Genomic DNA, 22,441 nt, shown 5'->3' with positions numbered 1-22,441 from the left:
AAGTTGCGTTTGCGTTTTTCACGTTTTCATTAATGTGTCCATCCTGCGCTTCCGTAGTTAGCTACTGTCACATGAATGTTTTGTTGCGAAAGCTCAGCTTGACAGTTTCATGTCAAATTTCACGGGTCTTGGTTTGCCAGCTGGATCTCAAGTGGCAGATTTCCCTACTAAATAACAACGAGATATCCCCGACAGCTATTTTAAAGGCGTCAAGACGACCGTGATCTGGGAACGTCTCACGCCAAATGATTGTTAAGGCAAGATATAATCACATTCTCTGCTTGCTAACCTGAATTAGCTTGTCAGAATTGTTTACATGCAGGGGTCAGCTGTTTGTCATCAACAACAGCAATTGCATATTGTGCCATGGTGCAACTTCTGACATCTGTCGTCTCCTTGTCATCAGAATCTCCTGCATAGCCATTAGCCAGTCATGCTGCGATGGATACTCGGTGGTCGGGAAGCACAGGGGTCTGTCGAGGTAATAGCTGGCTAACTGTTTTGTGTGATGTTAATGCTATAGTTACCTGGTTGTGGTCTTGTACTGGCTATAATTCTTACTATAATTTGTGCAGAGATATACATCATTCATTTTCTCGACCCTTTCCATGCTTTTCTCACTATTCTCTTACCTTCTCTTATGTGATTGAATTCACTGAGTGGCTTTTCAACCTGCTGTCTCTCCTCGTCTCATTTTTATCCCTTATGTGTGCAGAAAAACCCTGTGCTATTCATTGGGGAGGAACAGCCCAAAAACTGGTTCACTGAACTGCAGGTGCTAAAAGGACATTTTGACATTGTTCGATTTCTGGTGCAGATTGATGACTTCAGGTAAGCACCTCTCCTCTCTCTCTCTCTGCCTCTCTCTCCCTCTCCCTCTCTCTCTCACTCTACCATCTGCTGGACTCTATCTCTCAGTGTGATTGACAGCAGATCCTCTCCAAAGCAAACTTACAGAGCGTGACAAGAGCTTAATCATCACCACTGCTGGACTGTGTGTGTGTGTTTGATCTTCTCCGCAACAAATCTTTACTGGGTTGTGTGTATTTTATACTGTATGTGTGCGGTTACTCTATAGTTTATCCCTTTTCTTAACCCCCGCCTCCTACACACCTGCTACCCCACCTGCTCTTCCACCCCCCACTGACCACTGAATACATAGTTAACAGCCTTCACAGGTAATGCATTGCTTGGTGGAAGCATGCTGCGTGCTACTATGGTACAGTGGGTTTGCATAAGTGGTCTCATAAGTGCTTTCTAGCTGATCTGAGAGGTGTGTGTGTGTGTGTGTGTGTGTGTGTGTGTGTGTGTGTGTGTGTGTGTGTGTGTGGAGTTGGGTGGGTCCGGCAGAGCTTCACGCCTCGTCTACCTCAGTAATGACCCCCTCCTCTGGGCCTCGTCCTCTCCAGACAGGCCAGCAGCCGAGGGCAGGGGCCGGAACATTCTCACCAGATTGCTTTTCAAGTCCCAAAATGTATCCTTTTCCAGCCCTCGTTTGCTGGAAAGACAGTTCCTTTTCTCTTCTTTCTTCTATCTCATCCTTTACTCTTTCTGATCCTCTCATCCTGTAGTTTGGTTGTAGATGGGTAGGGGTCAGAGGTCAGGGAAAGGAGCTAAGCCTGAGGACAGGTGTTTTTAAGATCCCAGGGGAGTTAGTGGATTTTGTGGACAGTAAGCTTACTCTCTGTTTCACTGAAACACATCCTTCTGGTTCAGTCATTTGGAGTTGATACATGTTTTTTCTCTTCATACCTGAAGAGTATTGGGTAATTATCACCATCATGCTTTGTCTTTAGCTTTTAGGTGAGTAGCAGGACTGTAAGCAGGACCAGTGTTTTGTCATGTCATAAGTAGACATTGTTGTTTCCCAGGTTTGCATCTGCAGGAGACGATGGTCTGGTGTTGGTGTGGAACGTGGAGGTGAGCCATTTGTCTGGGAGGGGAGATCGAGGGGGGATGTAGGAACATATAAACATCCAACGGCTTTGAGCAAAAGCTGGGTAGACGGAGGGCATGTTGTCCGGTCCTCTGGCAGTCTCTATGGGGGTGCCACAGGGTTCAATTCTCGGGCAGACTCTTTTCTCTGTATATATAAATGATGTTGCTCTTGTTGCGGGCGATTCCCTGATCCACCTCTACGCAGACGACACCATTCTGTATACTTCTGGCCCTTCCTTGGACACTGTGCTATCTAACCTCCATACGAGCTTCAATGCCATACAACACTCTTTCCGTGGCCTCCAACTGCTCTTAAACGCTAGTAAAACCAAATGCATGCTTTTCAACCGTTCGCTGCCTGCACCCGCACACCCGACTAGCATCACCACCCTGGATGGTTCCGACCTAGAATATGTGGACATCTATAAGTACCTAGGTGTTTGGTTAGACTGTAAACTCTCCTTCCAGACTCGTATCAAACATCTCCAATCCAAAATCAAATCTAGAATCGGCTTTCTATTTCGCAACAAAGCTTCCTTCACTCACGCCGCCAAACTTACCCTAGTAAAACTGACTATCCTACCGATCCTCGACTTCGGCGATGTCATCTACAAAATGGCTTCCAATACTCTACTCAGCAAACTGGATGCAGTTTATCAAAGTGCCATCCGCTTTGTTACTAAAGCACCTTATACCACCCACCACTGCGACCTGTATGCTCTAGTCGGCTGGCCCTCGCTACATATTCGTCGCCAGACCCACTGGCTTCAGGTCATCTACAAGTCCATGCTAGGTAAAGCTCCGTCTTATCTCAGTTCACTGGTCACGATGGCAACACCCACCCGTAGCACGCGCTCCAGCAGGTGTATCTCACTGATCATCCCTAAAGCCAACACCTCATTTGGCCGCCTTTCCTTCCAGTTCTCTGCTGCCTGTGACTGGAACGAATAGCAAAAATCGTTGAAGTTGGAGACTTATCTCCCTCACCAACTTTAAACATCTGCTATCTGAGCAGGTAATCGATCGCTACAGCTGTACATAGTCTATTGGTAAATAGCCCACCCAATTTACCTACCTCATCCCCATACTGTTTTTATTTATTTACTTTTCTGGTCTTTTGCACACCAGTATCTCTACCTGCATATGACCATCTGATCATTTATCACTCCAGTGTTAATCTGCTAAAATTGTAATTATTCGCCTACCTCCTCATGCTTTTGCACACAATGTATATAAACGCTTTTTTAAATTAAAAATAAATAAATAATTCTACTGTGTTATTGACTTGTTTATTGTTTACTCCATGTGTAACTCTGTGTTGCTGTCTGTTCACACTGCTATGCTTTATCTTGGCCAGGTCGCAGTTGTAAATGAGAACTTGTTCTCAACTAGCCTACCTGGTTAAATAAAGGTGAAATAAAATAAATAAATAAATAAACATTTGAAACGATAAAGCAAGAATAAAGGGTAGTAGTGTTTTAGTAGCACCGATAGGTGGCAGTGTTGTGAATATATTTTGAATAATACGAATTGTCGTGTATGTGTTTGTGTGTTCTCAGACAGGAGAGAGGCTGCTGGAACTAAGGGGTCACTCCCAGCAGATAACGGCCATGACAGCCTACACACACACCAGTGGAGAGAACACACACACCTCCCTCATCACAGCTTCCTCGGACCGCACCCTCAGTGTATCCTTACACACACACACACACACACACACACACACATAGAACCCTGTTGTTGTGTTTCCTGAGTGTTGTGGTTCAGCTGTGGGACCCAGAGACAGGCAACAGGGTTCAGACCGTCTCAGACCTCCAGTCCTCTGTCAAGGTATGTTCATCTGCTTTTCATCTGTTGGCAAACTTGCAACTCGTTACCATATGTTACCTAGTGCTGTTTTTATTGTCATGTGCACAGTGAAGTACAGTGAAATGCCTTTCTTGCTCTTTCGCAAACAATGCAGTAGTACATATTAGTAGTACTATAAAACAGTCAAGTAGAACTAAAACACACAAGAAATAGAAATAAGAAGAACATGAAAAGTAAGCAAGCTATATACAGGGTCAGTTCCAGGGTCAGTTCCAGGGTCAGTGCCCATACCATATTTACAATGTGCAGGGATCCTGGATCAATAGAGGTAGATGTAACTAGGCATCAGGATATGTGATAAACAGAGTAGCAGCAGTGTATATGATGATTGCATATGAGTGTGTGTGTGAGCAAATGAAGTGTGTGAGTGTATTGGAGCGTGACTGTGTTGAATGTACATAGAGAAAATGCAAAAGGCCAATGTAGATAGTCCGTGTAGCCATTTAGCACTCTTATGGCTTGGGGAGAGAAGCTATCTTTGTTACCGAGTCCCAATTAAAGTCATTTTTTACTGTTATTTAACTAGGCAAGTCAGTTAAGAACAAATTCTTATTTTCAATGACGGCCTAGGAACAGTGGGTTAAACTGCCTTGTTGAGGGGCAGATCGACAGATGTCAGCTCGGGGATTTGATCTTGCAACCTTTCGGTTACTAGTCCAACGCTCTAACCACTAGGCTACCTGCCGCTCTAACCACTAGGCTACCTGCCGCTCTAACCACTAGGCTACCTGCCGCTCTAACCACTAGGCTACCTGCCGCTCTAACCACTAGGCTACCTGCCGCTCTAACCACTAGGCTACCTGCCGCTCTAACCACTAGGCTACCTGCCGCTCTAACCACTAGGCTACCTGCCGCTCTAACCACTAGGCTACCTGCCGCTCTAACCACTAGGCTACCTGCCGCTCTAACCACTAGGCTACCTGCCGCTCTAACCACTAGGCTACCTGCCAGCTCTAACCACTAGGCTACCTGCCGCTCTAACCACTAGGCTACCTGCCGCTCTAACCACTAGGCTACCTGCCGCTCTAACCACTAGGCTACCCTGCAGCTCTGACCACTAGGCTACCCTGCAGCTCTGACCACTAGGCTACCCTGCCGCTCTGACCACTAGGCTACCCTGCCGCTCTGACCACTAGGCTACCCTGCCGCTCTAACCACTAGGCTACCCTGCCGCCCCTCCGCTCTAACCACTAGGCTACCCTGCCGCCCCTCCGCTCTAACCACTAGGCTACCCTGCCGCTAGGCTACCCTGCCGCTCTGACCACTAGGCTACCCTGCCGCTCTAACCACTAGGCTACCCTGCCGCTCCCCTCCACTCTAACCACTAGGCTACCCTGCCGCCCCTCCACTCTAACCACTAGGCTACCCTGCCGCCCCTCCACTCTAACCACTAGGCTACCCCGCCGGCCTGCGTAATGTCTTATGTAATTACCTTTAACATGTAGTGTCTAAAATATCTGGTCATTTCAGTCATTTCAAAAGAAAGTGATGAATGTTTTGTTGCTTAAATATTTTTTTATTGAACACATACAAGAAAGAAAACAAGATATACAGAACAAGTAAACAGAAAGCAGAGGGCAGATGCCACCCCCCATAATTTGGTAGAGGGAACTTTGTTCCTTTTCCAAAACAACAAGATATCTTTTTGTTGCCGAAATGAGACTAAGAGATGAGTTGTTTTGGGGTCTTGGTTAATCATTTTAGGGTTTCTGACACTCCCAGGATGATCAGAAGTGGGTCTGAGTCAATTAAAGACTCCAGAACCTCAGAGAGGATCCTACACATTCCACACCAATAACCATGCAGGTTAGAGCATAGGGCACAGCAGTGGAGTAGTGTACCCTGCACAGCAGGACATTTATCACACAGGGGAGGTATCAGGAAATATCCTATGCAGTTTAGTTTTGGAATAGTGTAATCTGTGTAAGATCTTGAATTGTGTAAGACAATGTCTGGAGTTAATGGAGCAGGTGTGGATATACTTCCCGCTCTCTTCCCAGCCTGCTCCAGAAATGTCAGTCCCTAGTTCTTCCTCCCATTTTGCCTTAATGGCATCTGTAGAAGGTGTGCTAACAGATTGAAAAGCGTCATTTAGAAGAGATATCAGTTTGTCTGAGGTGGGACACATTTTCATGGATCCGTCAAACATGGAAGGTTTAGCATTTCCAAATGTAGGAAGATGTTTTCTAACAAAGTCTCTAATCTGTAGGGATCTGAAAAAGTTACTTCTGGGAAGATTATAGGTTTCCCTCAGCAAATCAAAGGAGGCAAAGGTCCCTTCGATATAAAAAATCCTCTATGGTATTGATCCCTAGTCCTCCCGATCGCGCAAAGGTGTTATCAAGGTTAGAGGGGACAAAGTACTTATTCTTCGCAGTAGGGAGCAGAATGATATTGGTATAAGGTCAAAATGGAACTTAGTTTGCTTCAGATACGGACTGTGCTATGTGTAATAGGATTGTTACCATAAAGTGACATCTCCAAATTGACGGGACAAAATCACAGCGTCAATAGAAGAAGGGCCGCTATCCTCACACTCCATACTAAGCCAGCTGCGTCATCCAGACAAAACATAAGAGCACAGAGGTTAGCGGACCAATAGTAAAATACACTGCTCAAAAAAATAAAGGGAACACTTAAACAACACAATGTAACTCCAAGTCAATCACACTTCTGTGAAATCAAACTGTTCACTTAGGAAGCAACACTGATTGACAATACATTTCACATGCTGTTGTGCAAATGGAATAGACAACAGGTGGAAATTATAGGCAATTAGCAAGACACCCCCAATAAAGGAGTGGTTCTGCAGGTGGTGACTACAGACCACTTCTCAGTTCCTATGCTTCCTGGATGATGTTTTGGTCACTTTTGAATGCTGGCGGTGCTTTTACTCTAGTGGTAGCATGAGACGGAGTCTACAAAACCCACACAAGTGGCTCAGGTAGTGCAGCTCATCCAGGATGGAACATCAATGCGAGCTGTGGCAAGAAGGTTTGCTGTGTCTGTCAGCGTAGTATCCAGAGCATGGAGGCGCTACCAGGAGACAGGCCAGTACATCAGGAGACGTGGAGGAGGCCGTAGGAGGGCAACAACCCAGCAGCAGGACCACTACCACCGCCTTTGTGCAAGGAGGAGCAGGAGGAGCACTGCCAGAGCCCTGCAAAATGACCTCCAGCAGGCCACAAATGTGCATGTGTCTGCTCAAACTGTCAGAAACAGACTCCATGAGGGTGGTATGAAGGCCCGACGTCCACAGGTGGGGGTTGTGCTTACAGCCCAACACCGTGCAGGACGTTTGGCATTTGCCAGAGAACACCAAGATTAGCAAATTCGCCACTGGCGCCCTGTGCTCTTCACAGATGAAAGCAGGTTCACACTGAGCACATGTGACAGTCTGGAGACGCCGTGGAGAATGTTCTGTTGCCTGCAACATCCTCCAGCATGACCGGTTTGGCGGTGGGTCAGTCATGGTGTGGGGTGGCATTTCTTTTGGGGGCCGCACAGCCCTCCATGTGCTCGCCAGAGGTAGCCTGACTGCCATTAGGTACCGGGATGAGATCCTCAGACCCCTTGTGAGACCATATGCTGGTGCGGTTGGCCCTGGGTTCCTCCTAATGCAAGACAATGCTAGACCTCATGTGGCTGGAGTGTGTCAGCAGTTCCTGCAAGAGGAAGGCGTTGATGCTATGGACTGGCCCGCCCGTTCCCCAGACCTGAATCCTATTGAGCACATTTGGGACATCATGTCTCGCTCCATCCACCAACGCCACGTTGCACCACAGACTGTCCAGGAGTTGGCGGATGCTTTAGTCCAGGTCTGGGAGGAGATCCCTCAGGAGACCATCCGCCACCTCATCAGGAGCATGCCCAGGCGTTGTAGGGAGGTCATACAGGCACGTGGAGGCCACACACACTACTGAGCCTCATTTTGACTTGTTTTAAGGACATTACATCAAAGTTGGATCAGCCTGTAGTGTGGTTTTCCACTTTAATTTTGAGTGTGACTCCAAATCCAGCCCTCCATGAGTTGATAAATTTGATTTCCATTGATACTTTTTGTGTGATTTTGTGGTCAGCACATTCAACTATGTAAAGAAAAAAGTATTTAATAAAAATATTTCATTCATTCAGATCTAGGATGTGTTATTTTAGTGTTCCCTTTATTCTTTTGAGCAGTGTAGAACATTTGGGGTAGACAATCCTTCCATCTTGGACTTCCAGAGGTGTTTTTTACCTATCCTGTGTGTTTTATAATCCCAGATGAAAGGATTGATAATTGAGTCCAGTTGTTTATGAAAGGATTTAGGTATGAATACTGGGATGTTCTGACATAGGTAGAGCAGTTGTGGGAGGAAGACCATTTTAATGGCATTAATTCTTCTGAGCAGGGAAATTCAATTGGAAGAGTTCTCCAAAATTTTACGTTTGCAGTTGTCTAAAAAAACAACACTATTTTGCTCAAAAAACATTTTTCTACTCTTAAGTGTTTACATTGCTGTATTTATATGTGGGATATTATTTTTCAACAAGAGAATTAAATTTAAATGTTAATTTGGGAGGGGGTTGCTAGGGGCAACAGTGCTGTTCCATATCTTTCCCTCATCTGTTTTCACCATCTAGCATACTGTTTCTATATATACAGTCAGTTCAGGTTATATTTAGACATACTGTCTCTTTATGTCTGTGAACTCCACTATTAATTCAAAATATTTGCAATTTATTTTTAATTTAATTCCACCTTTATTTAACTAGGTAGGATAGTTGAGAACAAGTTCTCATTGACAACTGCAACCTGGCCAAGATAAAACAAAGCAGTGCGACACAAACAACACAGAGTTACACATGGAATAAACAAACGTACAGTCAATAACACAATAGAAAAAACAAAGTCTATATACAGTGTGTGCAAATGACGTGAGGAGGTAAGGTAATAAATAGGCCATTGTAGCGACGTAATTATAATTTAGCAAATTAACACTGGAGTGATAGATGTGCAGATGATGATGTGCAATTAGAAATACTGGTGTGCAATAATGTAAATAAAAACAATATGGGGATGAGGTGGATAGATTGGTTAGGCTGGTTAGGCTATTTACCATTCTACCATTGTTGCATAAACCCCACGGTTTATGCAACAATGGTAGAATGGTAATTAGTCTCCATAGGTTGATAATGACTGATACCCTTCTCCAAGTGATTCTATTGTTTAGGTGGAGATATAAGTGTGTGGGTGGGTGGGTACGTGTGTACTCTTATCGTTCTATCTCTGTTAGTGTCTGCTGGTGTTGGAGCGGTTATGTGTGTGGGTGTCGGGAGGAAATGAGTTGTGTGTGTGGAACAGAGACTTCCAGCTGCAGTGTCAGAGCCAGCACCACCACGACACAGGTAATAACACCGAGATCATGTTAGGATACATTCATTCATAATGCACTATTCACACATTAACCTCATGGTACACAGAGAAACCAGGATTACGGTTCAGTTGCCACAAAAGGGAGCAAACATTTTTAAAGGAAGGGAGTACTGTCTGATCTTGTCCATTCAGCACCACCTTTTCACTCCATTTGATAAAAGGCTTACTGTCGTTTGGGCTTATTTATGTATTTTAATCTCATATATGAAGGGATTCAATGTTAGTCTTGTGTTGTGTCTCAAGGAATCAGTGCCATGGTGGAGTTGCCTAAGAACTGTATAGCAGCAGCTATGGACAAAGATATAGGTGAGTAGTAATAGTAACCATGGTTGTAGTCCTGTATTCCTTATGAACCTTTGTGTTGTCCATGTATCTCTTTTGATCTAAGGTAAACAACCTCTCCCTCCCTCTGTGTAGTGATTTTCAGGCTGACCATGTCCACAGGGTCCCGGTTGTCTGTGGCAGAGGTCAGACGTCTATCTGACCACCAGGACAGCATCCACGCTCTCATCAACATCAATGGTCAGCCTTTATCTCTTCATCATCTCACATTTACATTTGACATGTTAGTCATTCAGCAGATGCTGTCATCCAGAGCCCCTTAGTGCATTCATTTCAAGATAGCAAGGTGAGACAACCAAGTATCACCGTCGTAGTAAGTACATTTTCCTCACTAAAGAGGTTATATGGATATGACCTAGCAGGTCTGATAGAGAGATCACTTTGCTGATGTCAAATACACTGAGTGTATTTGACATCAGTAAAGACACCTTCCTAATATTGAGTTGCACCCCTCTCCCTCCCTCTTGCCTTCAGAACAACCTCAATTCATCGGGGTATGGACTCTACAAAGTGTCAAAAGTGTTCCACAGGGATGCTGGCCCATTTTGACTCCAAAACTTCCCACAGTTGTGTCAAGTTGGCTGGATGTCCTTTGCGTGGAGGACCATCCTTGATACACACATGAAACTGTTGAGCGTGACAAATACACAATCAAAGTGGTGTTCTTGGCACCTACTACCATACCCTGTTCAAAGGCACTTAAATATTTTGTCTTGGTCATTCACCCTCTGAATGGCACACAAACACAATCCATGTCTCAAGGCTTAGAAATCCTTCTTTAACCTGTCTCCTCCCCTTCATCTACACTGATTGAAGAGACATCAGTAAGGGATCATAGCTTTCTCCTAGATTCACCTGGTCAGTCTTCAGTATGTCTTGGAAAGAGCAGGTGTCCTTAATGCTTTGTACACTCAGTGTATATTTCAGGTTGACTTGGTTTAACTTAAACTGAAACTAAACTTTGACCGGGCAGTCTGGGATTTGAATTTCTGAGGTTCTACTTCACAAATTCAAACTCTATGGTATCTTCCTCCTTCCCCTCTTCCTCCTACTCTTCCTACTCCTCCTCTACCTCTTCCTTTTCAGATGGCCTATTTGCCAGTGGGTCCCATGTTGGCGAGCTGATCCTGTGGGACGCTGTTGATTGGACGATTATGGCCTATGAGCACATCCTGTGGGAGGAGTCTCAGACCGACACCCAGGCTGAGATCCGATTGGCCGCTCCGAAACCCAGTGAGATGTCCATCCAACAGCTGACATCCGATGGAGAGGTGAGTACCCAAAGTGTTTTGACATGGTGAGATTATTTTAGGTTGAAAGTTAGTGTTGTTAATCAAGTCAAGTCAACTGGTATTTAAGGTGCATTATCACAAGGTCTCAATACACTACAAATGAATGATCTTTTATCACCTCTTCCTCCCTAGCTGATGGTGGCTGCAGTGGGCAGTGGTCTGTATGTGTACAGCGTCATCACTAAAAGTGTTGTGGCCTACAGGAAGACAGCCCATGACTCCAACGTACTACACACCATGCTGCTGCCTGATGGGTAATCAAATCACACCTGCTCTTATTAAGAGACCCACTGTTTGCTGTTCCCAAGCTCTTTATCTCAGCCACAACAATGTTATCAAACATAATGGTCTTTATCAGGTTTCACACGTTACCTGTGTTGTTCTCTCTTCTGTAAGGTACATGTGTGTCACACTGCAGTGTTTTTATAGATTTCTTATAGTGTGTGTGTGTTGCAGGGGGCTGATGTCGTGCTCCGAGGATGGCAGTGTGAGGATTTGGGAGATGCAGGACCTCCTGTTACCTGCAGAACCAGCCTCTGCAGGTGAGTCGTACACACACACACACACACACACACAGACCCAGCGGAGTCAGTGTAGTGGTGGGATCAAAGGAGGGCTAGACAGACTATGCCAGTGATGTCACTAGCCTAGGCTAGCGTCTATACTAATCCTACACAGCTGCCTTTGAAGTGGATTGGAGCGCTCCTCTGAGTCTGAGCTGTGGTCCTTTCTCTCTTTCCCTCGCTTTCTTGTTCTGTTCATCCATCACTTCACCACAGCTCAGAGCTCCGAGTCTGTCAGTGTGATGCCTCCTTCTTGAACACTGTGATCAGCCAGCGAACACACACACTCAGCCAAATCACATTTCCTGACTTGGTTTTTCTTTTTGCACGTCCACTGTAATTTATAAGGAAGGGAAATATCATTTTGGTCTTTTGGGATTTTATGCCCTTTTTATTGTCCATATTAAGATAAATGTTTTCATGTGAAAAAATGTGACAAGCCCTTAGGGGCAGGCGGTCTACAGTCACGTCTTATTGGATGGTTGTGGAATGTTTCTCATCCCAGAGCTGTGCCCACTGCTTGACATCTCGTGGTGATGACGTCGTGGCTGATAGAGTCCATGTGCCAAACCTGTCTGGTTGCCGAGTCCATCTGAAAAGTCACAGCATCAGCTTTCTATTAAAATCTCTCTCTCTCTCTCTCCATCCTCCAGGGTTCTTTGGGATGTGGACTTTCGGCAGGTCCAATAAGCAGGCGGGGCCTCCTGTGAAGAAGGTTCTTGAACTCCCCAGTCTCAGAACATTGGAACTGACGGGCGACCTGATTGGACACTCAGGGGCCGTGCAGGTATGATGTCACGTAATAATCAACTGACAACATTTAGACAAATATCCTATTTATACATGTTACCATTTCTGTGTATTTGTGTGTTTTTGCTTGCGTGTCCTCTCCAGATGTTTGTGAGTTTTGGGGAGAAGGGTCTGGTAACATGTTCTACAGACCACCTGCTGATTGCATGGAAGAACAGAGAGAGAGAGTCTCACCTCCGCAGTCTCGCCCTCTTCAGGAAACTGGAGGAGAACGGAGGACTCTGACCCCCCACCCCCACCTGTCAGTCACTAACACAATTATTTATGATTTTACAGAACACTTTCTACTGGAAGTTAAGGTTTTAAAGAGGGGTGGAATGTATTTGTTCCTAGGCGTTGTTATTTCACTGTCTCTGAGGTTCATGGATGTGTCATATATATATATATATATATAATGTGTGTGTGTACAATGTGATGGATATTTCTTTACCATGTTTGTTGGTTTAGTGATTTTACAACGTGTGAAATTGTGTGTTTCAAGTCTTCAATTTTAATCTGATGTTATGTATGCCTGTCTTCAAGTCGGTCACACATTTATTTGCCAAATGTCTGTATGGTTATTTTAACTATTTTTACCCCACAGTTGCTTGTTTTTTAAAGCCTAAAAATGTCACAAATTAAAGATACAACTGGTCACAAACACCATATTGCAGGATATGTATATTTTAAACATGTTTATTGTTTCTCACTAATGCATTTAACAAGTATTGACAAAGATCAGACTTCTTCTGACACAGACCAGAAAAGACTAAACTCATATCAACTCAACTCTGGAGGATCCAACCAGAGCAGCTTTATAAACAACTAAAGCCTCAAACCATAAAATCCTTCCAAAATACATAAAACATTACCATTATACTTTACAGTTGCCTTTTCACGGCCAATAATGACAAAACAATGAATCATTATTTTAAAAAATAGAGCTTGTATACATTAACGCTTGTTGAGTTTCTATTGGTTGTTCTGAAGGAAACAGATTAGCACGTTCTCCGTGTCCAGTGATGCCAGTCTCTGACCAATGACAGAGCCTGGTTAACATGACATCACAGTAGATGTCAGCCATGCTCTCACCTCAGCTGAAACGGGTTGGTTTTGGGGGGAAAAGAGAGGAAAGGAGGTGAAGCATGAGGGTGACATCAGATCTGAACACATCTAACTGAACAACTGAAACAAAAGTCAATCAAAAAACATGGTTCTATTAAAAATAGATGACAGTCCATGGGACACTACATAGTGGGTTGTTGAAGTCAGCAGTAGCTTGGTAGTTTCCAGTGTCATATATCAGTGAAACTATGAAGCCTTGACAGAGTGAGCAATGGGAAGAGGTTTTAAGGCATTTATCTTACCATGTTCTGAAACTAGCATACAGTCATTGTCAAACACACTGTTCTCTCCATAATACCTGTAGTGTTCACCTGTCGAGGGTCAGTCTCAAATGACACCATGTTCACCCACAAAGCACACTTCATTTGTCACTATATGGGGAATAGGGTGCCATTTGGGACATTAATATACTGTGATACTCTGACCAACCAGAGAACGAGGAGTTGAGGAATGTGAGACATGAGCCAGGTTAAAATTCTAACGTAAAATAGGCCTACTCTGGCTTAGTCTAGTGGCTTTGTTCAGCTACTCACTAACCCAAACAAACCACATGAAACCAAACAAATCATTTGAAGCTAAATCAACCACATGAAGCCAAACAAACCATTTGAATCCTAACAAACCATTTGAAGCCAAACAACATTTGAAGCCAAACAACATTTGAAGCCAAACAAACCATTTGAAGCTGAAGTAACACTGTTTCAGAGGAGAGGAGCAAAGTAAGGCACCTTGAAGAAGATCACTGTTCCTTCGGTTAACTACGTACCCCAGTTTAGTTTCTCTTGGTTGAATATACACACATGCAGGCATGCGCAAGCACTTTGAACTCGGAACTTGCCACCCATTCATAACACATCTGACCATAGCTGCAGGAAGATGTTTGGGGGGGGTGTCATAGAATATTTTGGAGGGGCACGCGCTACAGACACGCTAAATATATCGGTCTGATAATATAGGACTAGTAAAGGCCCAGTGCACTACTTCTGTAATTAGTATTATTTTTTAAATAATATCTGATTTTTCAGGGGAGACACCAGCACCCCTACTTCCAGCAGGCTATGCCTTGGACTGCCTGTCTTGTATGTCTACTGTGTAGCTGCACAAGGACATTATTGGAACTGCATTTCCCACTGCCAACCAATGGAGGGAGACCGCTACACAGTAATGTGTTTTAGATGACAGGAAGGGGATGATAATGTCATTTTCAATCTTGTTTTAATAGCAGAGTCGGAGTTGAAAACCCAACAGAACCAAGCAGCAGTACAGGGTACTGGGAGCTGGTCTGATGGTCTCTTTTCCTAGAGAGGATCCAAAGATCGGGTCAATCTAAAATGTCCCCATAGAACGCACTACCATTCTGTACTGCACTTTAAAGGCAATAGGGTGCATTTAAGATGCAACTGTTTAAGCCCCAAAAGCTAAGTGTGCCAGTGTTTCTCACCACATACATCTCTGCCCCAGAAGTAGTGCACTACATAGGGAATAGTTTGAGCCAGAGCCATCCAAGTCTTTCATACTGTGTCTCTCCCATGGTGGTTTCATCAGGCTGCTGTGAGGTGGCTCTGCTCAGACCACACTGCCATGCTACATCATAACGGACCAGCAACACGCTATGGGGACACAGGAGGGACAAAAAGCAGTTGGAAAATAAAATGTACTCCTACAGTCGTGGCCAAAAGTTTTGAGAATGACACAAATATAAATTTTCACAAAGTCTGCTGCCTCAGTGTCTTTAGATATTTTTGTCAGGTGTTACTATGGAATACTGAAGTATAATTACAAGCATTTTGTAAGTGTCAAAGGCTTTTATTGACAACTACATGAAGTTGGTGCAAAGAGTGAATATTTGCAGTGTTGACCCTTCTTTTTCAAGACCTCTGCAATCCGCCCTGGCATGCTGTCAATTAACTTCTGAGCCACATCCTGACTGATGGCAGCCCATAATCAATGCTTGGAGTTTGTCAGAATTTGTTTGTCCATCCGTCTCTTGAGGATTGACCACAAGTTCTCAATGGGATTAAGGTCTGGGGAGTTTCCTGGCCATGGACCCAAAATATCGATGTTTTGTTCCCCGAGCCACTTAGTTATCACTTTTGCCTTATGGCAAGGTACTCCATCATGCTGGAAAAGGCATTGTTCGTCACCAAACTGTTCCTGGATGGTTGGGAGAAGCTCTCAGAGGGTGTGTTGGTACCATTCTTTATTCATGGCTGTGTTCTTAGGCAAAATTGTGAGTGAGCCCACTCCCTTGGCTGAGAAGCAACCCCACACATGAGTGCTGAGTGAACCCCACTCAGGATGCTTTACTGTTGGCATGACACAGGACTGATGGTAGCGCTCACCTTGTCTTCTCCGGACAAGCTTATTTCCGGATGCCCCAAACAATCGGAAAGGGGATTCATCAGAGAAAATGACTTTACCCCAGTCCTCAGCAGTCCAATCCCTGTACCTTTTGCAGAATATCAGTCTGTCCCTGATGTTTTTCCTGGAGAGGAGTGGCTTCTTTGCTGCCCTTCTTGACACCAGGCCATCCTCCAAAAGTATTTTGCGTACAGATGCACTCACACCTGCTTGCTGTCATTCCTGAGCAAGCTCTGTACTGTTGGTGCCCCGATCCCGCAGTTGAATCAACTTTAGGAGACGGTCCTGGCGCTTGCTGGACTTTCTTGGGCGCCCTGAAGCCTTCTTCACAACAACTGAACTGCTCTCCTTGAAGTTCTTGATGATCTGATAAATGGTTGATTTAGGTGCAATCTTACTGGCAGCAATATCCTTGCCTGTGAAGCCCTTTTTGTGCAAAGTAATGATGACGGCACGTGTTTCCTTGCAGGTAACCATGGTTGACAGAGGAAGAACAATGATTCCAAGCACCACCCTCCTTTTGAAGTTTCCAGTCTGTTATTTGAACTCAATCAGCATGACAGAGTCATCTCCAGCCGTGTCCTCATCAACACTCACACCTGTGTTAATGAGAGAATCACTGACATGATGTCAGCTGGTCCTTTTGTGGCAGGGCTGAAATGCAGTGGAAATGATTTTTGGGGATTCAGTTCATTTGCATGGCAAATAGTGACTTTGCAATGAATTGCAATTAATCTGATCACTCTTCATAACATTCTGGAGTATATGCATATTGCATTCATACAAACTGAGGCAGCAGACTTTGTGAAAATTTATATTTGTGTCATTCTCAAAACTTTTGGCCACGACTGTACAACTGCACTGCACACCAGAGAGTAACTGGAAATCAATGGGTTGGTTGTGCTTGGAATATTAACTTGCTTAGCCACTGCTCTCATGTTGCGATACTATAATTTGTTTCCTTCATATTTGGAGATTACAATTGTCTACAGTATGTGTCCACATCAATGTGCCTAGTTAAATAAAGGTTAAATTAAATAAATAAATACAACATGTGCCTTTGATATTTAAATGGAGGACTGGAACTTTATGACCTTTTTAAAGTAATGAATTATGATTAGCTTCAATGCAAGCTGTCATAAATATTACACTTGGCCTACTGTAGGTCAGATAATTCACTTCTTATTTGGTTTATAATTGAACATCAACAGTACTTAATATAGTGCTATTTTTCTCCCACTTGTCGCTAATAGTGTTGTAATTCTGTTCTAATACTGTTCCCACTAAGCCCCAGTGTTGACAGGATAGTTCTCTTTTAAGAGCCATGTGGAGCAGAGTTCCAGAGGGGGCTGAGTGAGCGCTGGTTCTAGCCCCAGAGGGGAGCCTGATGATGAGCTAGCTGCATGTGAGGCATGGCTCTCTGCACAGAGCTCTGGTTCTCCCCCATAGAGTGAGATATTACAGCAGTCAGTTCAGCTGGGGCTGCTGCCAAACACACAAACGCACACACACACACACACACACGCACACACACACACACACACACACACACACACACACACACACACACACACACACACACACACACACACACACACACACACACACACACACACACACACACACACACACACACACACACACACACACACACACACACACACACACACACACACACACACACACACACACACACACATACACACACACCTGTATGATTCTGCCTGACAGGGCTTATCAGAGCTCAATATTCCTTAATACTTTCAGCTGGCGAGAGAACAAGGTAAACGGAGTTACAATTTACAGTTGTCTGTTTAGTTGGAAGAGTGAGAACAGTGTGCATGTGCTGGAGTGAACTGATTTCTCTCTACATGCTTTAGTTCTGTAATCATTCCGTGATCTCCTCTTTTAGCTGTAGAAGTCACAGTATAATGAAGCTTTGGTACCCATCTCAGCAGTACTACATACTACAGTAGAGAAACAGAAAGGTACAGTATGAGAAGAAACAGCAGACTCTTGTCTGAGAGAAGAGAGCAGAAAAACAGACAGGAAAAATAAAAGATTTTGAGAAAGTGACTTTGAGCTGCTAAAGTGCAGTTGGTTGGTTTGTAGCATGTTGGTCCTCACCCCTCAGGCTGGGACTGATTGGTTGGTCCTCACCCCTCAGGCTGGGACTGATTGGTTGGTCCTCACCCCTCAGGCTGGGACTGATTGGTCCTCACCCCTCAGGCTGGGACTGATTGGTGGTCCTCACCCCTCAGGCTGGGGATTGGTTGGTCCTCACCCCTCAGGCTGGGACCGATTTGTTGGTCCTCACCCCTCAGGCTGGGACTGATTGGTTGGTCCTCACCCCTCAGGCTGGGACTGATTGGTTGGTCCTCACCCCTCAGGCTGGGACCGATTGGTTGGTCCTCACCCCTCAGGCTGGGACTGATTGGTTGGTCCTCACCCCTCAGGCTGGGACCGATTTGTTGGTCCTCACCCCTCAGGCTGGGACTGATTGGTTGGTCCTCACCCCTCAGGCTGGGACTGATTGGTTGGTCCTCACCCCTCAGGCTGGGACTGATTGGTTGATCCTCACCCCTCAGGCTGGGACTGATTGGTTGGTCCTCACCCATCAGGCTGGGACTGATTGGTTGGTCCTCACCCCTCAGCCTGGGACAGATGGTAAGGAGGACTGTAGAGTCCAATTAGGGGCCCAACAGGGACCCGAGAGGGGTCTGAAGAGGCTGGCTTCAGCCTCAGAGGGCAAATCTAAAATGTTACCCTATTCCCCATGTAGTGCATGTAGTGCATGTATGTTTGACCAGAGCCCCCCATGCTAAATTTAGCATTGGGCATCATAATGATTCTCTGTATGAAATGTGTTTTTGTAGTTTGAGGCAACATCAGATAACCAAAGATGGGAAATGTGTTTGGGTTGGGGCTCTGGTCAGAAGTAGTCCACTACATAGGGGATAGTGTGTTATTATGTCAGCCAGTATGACAGTCCCCTGGTTTCTTCTCAGGGCTCCAAGCTACAGACTCTGGGGTTTGCATGCTCTAAGGTCTGCAGACTACAGTACAGTCCAATGTGTGTGGAGCTGGGTAGAATCACAGTGGGAGGGGCTTAATACCAGTGCTGGGCTACATTCGCTGTCTCCCCCTGCCCTGAGAGAGGGAAGGATGGATGGAGGGATGAAGGGAGAGAGGGAGGGATGGAGGGGTCACGGAGGAGAAGGCGGACGCAGGCTCTTGCACTTCATGTCGTCCAGACCCTTCCAGTACTTGTAGTTCTCTGACAGGTGCTCCATGAGGCCAGGTAGACTGGCGAAGGCTGGGGGACAGAGGAGAGTGTGAGGTTAACACACATCTGCATGCACACAAACACATGAGCCAGCGGTAGTTTCCACACAAGGAAATGACAGCTAGGGAAATTAGGTCTCAAGCAATTTGTGTTTGTGTGGGTGTTGTTTACTTCCTAGTTTCCAACTCGTTGGTTGCCCCTCTGTCTGAGCCTGACCTGGTAACCACCAGACAACAACCCAGCCCTGACCCTGCTGAATTAAAGCCTGCTGTGTGAGTGTGTTTGTGCGTTATGCTTGTGTGTGTGTGCGCATCTTTGTGCTTCTGTGTGCACTTTTGCGGCTGAATGTGTGTGCTTTTGTGTGTGTGTGTACAGTAGGTTCTGCTTCAGTGCATCTCGACTTAACCCCTCCGGCCCCCCGGATACCCACCCCTGCCCCTCCACCCTTTCCCAGTGGCCTCTGGGAATTTTCCATGACATCACCAGCTTTTTTCACTGTAAACACATGTATTCTCTTCTCTGGGGGGGTAACCCCCAGAAACACCCCAGAGGTCAGGGTTCATTTCATGGGGACGGGGAGATGGAAGTCATTATATCCCTCCCTCCCTCCCTCCCCCTTTCTCCTCTTCACCCCTTCGTTTGGCTCCCATCCCCTTCTTCCTCCCCCTTTCTCCTCTTCACCCCTTTGTTTGGCTCCCATCCCCTTCTCCCTCCCTCTCTATTTCCTCTGGGCTACTGTGCTCTACTGTGATGGGAAAAGGGAGGCTCTACCTCTTTTACAGGGATAGAGGAAGTAGAAGAGAGGAGAGGCCTGGGAAAGTTGGGATTCGTGATCCCTCCCCCTCCCAGTGGATCCCCTGTGCCCTTCTAACCTCGGCACCACGTGTGTGTTCTTACCATCCCAGGCGTCAAACATGTCTGTAATGAAGTAGTCTATGAAGGAGATCTGAGACTTGGGGATACTGCAGGTGTTCCTGTCAAATACAGGCATGACCACCGGTAGAGCCTCTCTCTTCTCCTCGTCAGTCTGAAACACACATGGATTCACACAGGTTAACACACACACACACACACACACACACACACACAACACACACACACACACACACACACACACACACACACACACACACACACACACACACACACACACACACACACAGGTTACCGACCCCCACCACACACTATAGTATTTACAGTATGTACATACTCATGAGAGAGAGAGAGGGCAGATTTATAGGTGTACACGGAAACACTACATGACCAAAAGTTTGTGGACAACTGCTCGTCAAACTATTCATTCCAAAATCATGGGCATTCATATGGGGTTGTTCCCTCTTTGCTGCTATAACAGCCTCCACTTTTCTGGGAAGGCTTTCCACTAGATGTTGGAACATCGCTGCGGGGACTTCCATTCAGCTACAAGAACATCAGTGAGATCGGGCACTGATGTTGGGCAATTAGGCCTGGCTTGCAGTCTGCGTTCCAATTCATCCCAAAGGTGTTCAATGGGGTTGAGGTCAGGGCTCTGTGCAGGGCAGTCAAGTTCTTCCACACTTATCTCGACAAACCATTTCTGTATGGACCTCGCTTTGTGCACAGGGCATTGTCATGCTGAAACAGGAAAGGGCCTTCCCCAAACTGTTGCCACAAAGTTGGAAGCACAGAATCATTTAGAATGTCATTGTATGCTGTAGTGTTAAGATTTCCCTTCACTGGAACTAAGGGGCGTAGCCCGAACCATGAAAAACAGCCCCAGACCATTATTCCTCCTCCAACAAACTTTACAGTTGGCCCTATATATTCTGGGAGGCAGCATTCTCCTGGCATCCGCCAAACCCAGATTCATCCGTCAGACTGCCAGATGGTGAAGCTTGATTCATCACTCCAGAGAACGTGTTTCTACTGCTCCAGAGTCCAATGGTGGCGAGCGTTACACCACTCCAGCCAGCGTATGGCATTGCGCATAGTGATCTTAGGCTTGTGTGCGGCTGCTCGGCCATGGAAACCCATTTCATGAAGCTCCAGACGAACAGTTATTTTGCTTACAATATTTCCAGAGGCAGTTTGGAACTCGGTAGTGAGTGTTGCAACCGAGGACAGACAATTTTTATGCGCTATACACTCCAGTTCTCGGCGGTCCCGTTCTGTGAGTTTGTGTGGCCTACCACTTCGCGGCTGAGCCGTTGTTGCTCCAAGACGTTTCCAATTCACAATAACAGTACTTACAGTTGACCAGAGCAGCTCTAGCAGGGCAGAAATTTGACGAACTGACTTGATGGAAAGGTGGCATCCTATGACGGTGCCACATTGATAGTCACTGAGCTCCTCAGTAAGGCCATTCTACTGCCAATGTTTGTCTACGGAGATTGCATGGCTGTGTGCTCGATTTTATACACCTTTCAGCCGAATCCACTAATGTGAAGGGGTGTCTACATACTTTTGTACATATAATATAGCTGAGTAGGCAGTTGTTAAGGTCAGGATTGCCAGCTGTGAACTCCTATAGCACCAGAACAGTCTGAGCTGCAATGACACACTCCCCATTCCTCATTCTAACCCCTCGCTGTCCCCTTACCCCTCTCCATTCCTCATTCTAACCCCTCGCTGTCCCCTTACCCCTCTCCATTCCTCATTCTAACCCCTCGCTGTCCCCTTACCCCTCTCCATTCCTCATTCTAACCCCTCGCTGTCCCCCTCTCCATTCCTCATTCTAACCCCCGCTGTCCCCTTACCCCTCTCCATTCCTCATTCTAACCCCTCGCTGTCCCCTTACCCCTCCCCATTCCTCATTCTAACCCCTCGCTGTCCCCTTACCCCTCTCCATTCCTCATTCTAACCCCTCGCTGTCCCCTTACCCCTCTCCATTCCTCATTCTAACCCCTCGCTGTCCCCTTACCCCTCCCCATTCCTCATTCTAACCCCTCGCTGTCCCCTTACCCCTCCCCATTCCTCATTCTAACCCCTCGCTGTCCCCTTACCCCTCTCCATTCCTCATTCTAACCCCTCGCTGTCCCCTTACCCCTCCCCATTCCTCATTCTAACCCCTCGCTGTCCCCTTACCCCTCTCCATTCCTCATTCTAACCCCTCGCTGTCCCCTTACCCCTCTCCATTCCTCATTCTAACCCCTCGCTGTCCCCTTACCCCTCCCCATTCCTCATTCTAACCCCTCGCTGTCCCCTTACCCCTCTCCATTCCTTTACCTTCTGCCCTGTTACCCTGTCATCCCACATTTAACATATAGCCATCCCCTCCTCCAGCAGCCCTCTCTTCCTCCTTCCATCCCTGTCATCCCACATTTAACATATAGCCATCCCCTCCTCCAGCAGCCCTCTCTTCCTCCTTCCATCCCTGTCATCCCACATTTAACATATAGCCATCCCCTCCTCCAGCAGCCCTCTCTTCCTCCTTCCATCCCTGTCATCCCACATTTAACATATAGCCATCCCCTCCTCCAGC

At 46.0% G+C, this 22,441-nt stretch overlaps 2 protein-coding genes across 3 annotated transcripts in view; one reads left to right on the top strand and one right to left on the bottom strand.

Annotated features, from left to right (window-relative positions):
- Positions 1–50: 50 nt before the first annotated feature.
- wdr41 (WD repeat domain 41) lies at positions 51–12,872 on the top strand. Its single transcript, XM_024382053.2, has 14 exons — positions 51–257; positions 407–481; positions 716–831; positions 1,872–1,920; positions 3,498–3,626; positions 3,706–3,768; positions 9,084–9,195; positions 9,467–9,529; positions 9,641–9,745; positions 10,652–10,836; positions 10,990–11,111; positions 11,314–11,399; positions 12,074–12,207; positions 12,315–12,872. Exons 2-14 carry the CDS (start codon positions 434–436, stop codon positions 12,453–12,455), a joined length of 1,353 nt encoding a protein of 450 aa, XP_024237821.1. The 5' UTR covers positions 51–257; positions 407–433; the 3' UTR covers positions 12,456–12,872.
- A 5,097-nt stretch (positions 12,873–17,969) lies between these two features.
- The window catches only part of LOC112219932 (high affinity cAMP-specific and IBMX-insensitive 3',5'-cyclic phosphodiesterase 8B-like), a 62,985-nt gene continuing 58,513 nt past the window's right edge, over positions 17,970–22,441 (bottom strand). For both annotated transcript variants that reach the window (XM_042302444.1, XM_042302445.1), the window contains exons 21-22: positions 19,879–20,008; positions 17,970–19,011 (exon numbers count right to left, since the gene is read on the bottom strand). In XM_042302444.1, the coding sequence (XP_042158378.1) occupies positions 18,902–19,011; positions 19,879–20,008 (240 nt within the window). In that variant the 3' untranslated portion in view covers positions 17,970–18,901. The remainder of the gene's footprint in view (positions 19,012–19,878; positions 20,009–22,441) is intronic.

Source organism: Oncorhynchus tshawytscha, linkage group LG20 (assembly GCF_018296145.1).
Source record: "Oncorhynchus tshawytscha isolate Ot180627B linkage group LG20, Otsh_v2.0, whole genome shotgun sequence".
NCBI lineage: Eukaryota > Metazoa > Chordata > Actinopteri > Salmoniformes > Salmonidae > Oncorhynchus > Oncorhynchus tshawytscha.
This window is presented reverse-complemented; position numbering and strand designations above follow the sequence as displayed.

Coding starts and splice junctions, on each gene's coding strand:
- wdr41 (XM_024382053.2), top strand. CDS start 434: ATGCTGCGATGGATACTCGGTGGTCGGGAAGCACAGGGGTCTGTCGAG. Junction 482..715: donor AAGCACAGGGGTCTGTCGAG/GTAATAGCTGGC, acceptor TTATGTGTGCAG/AAAAACCCTGTGCTATTCAT. Junction 3,769..9,083: donor ACCTCCAGTCCTCTGTCAAG/GTATGTTCATCT, acceptor TATCTCTGTTAG/TGTCTGCTGGTGTTGGAGCG.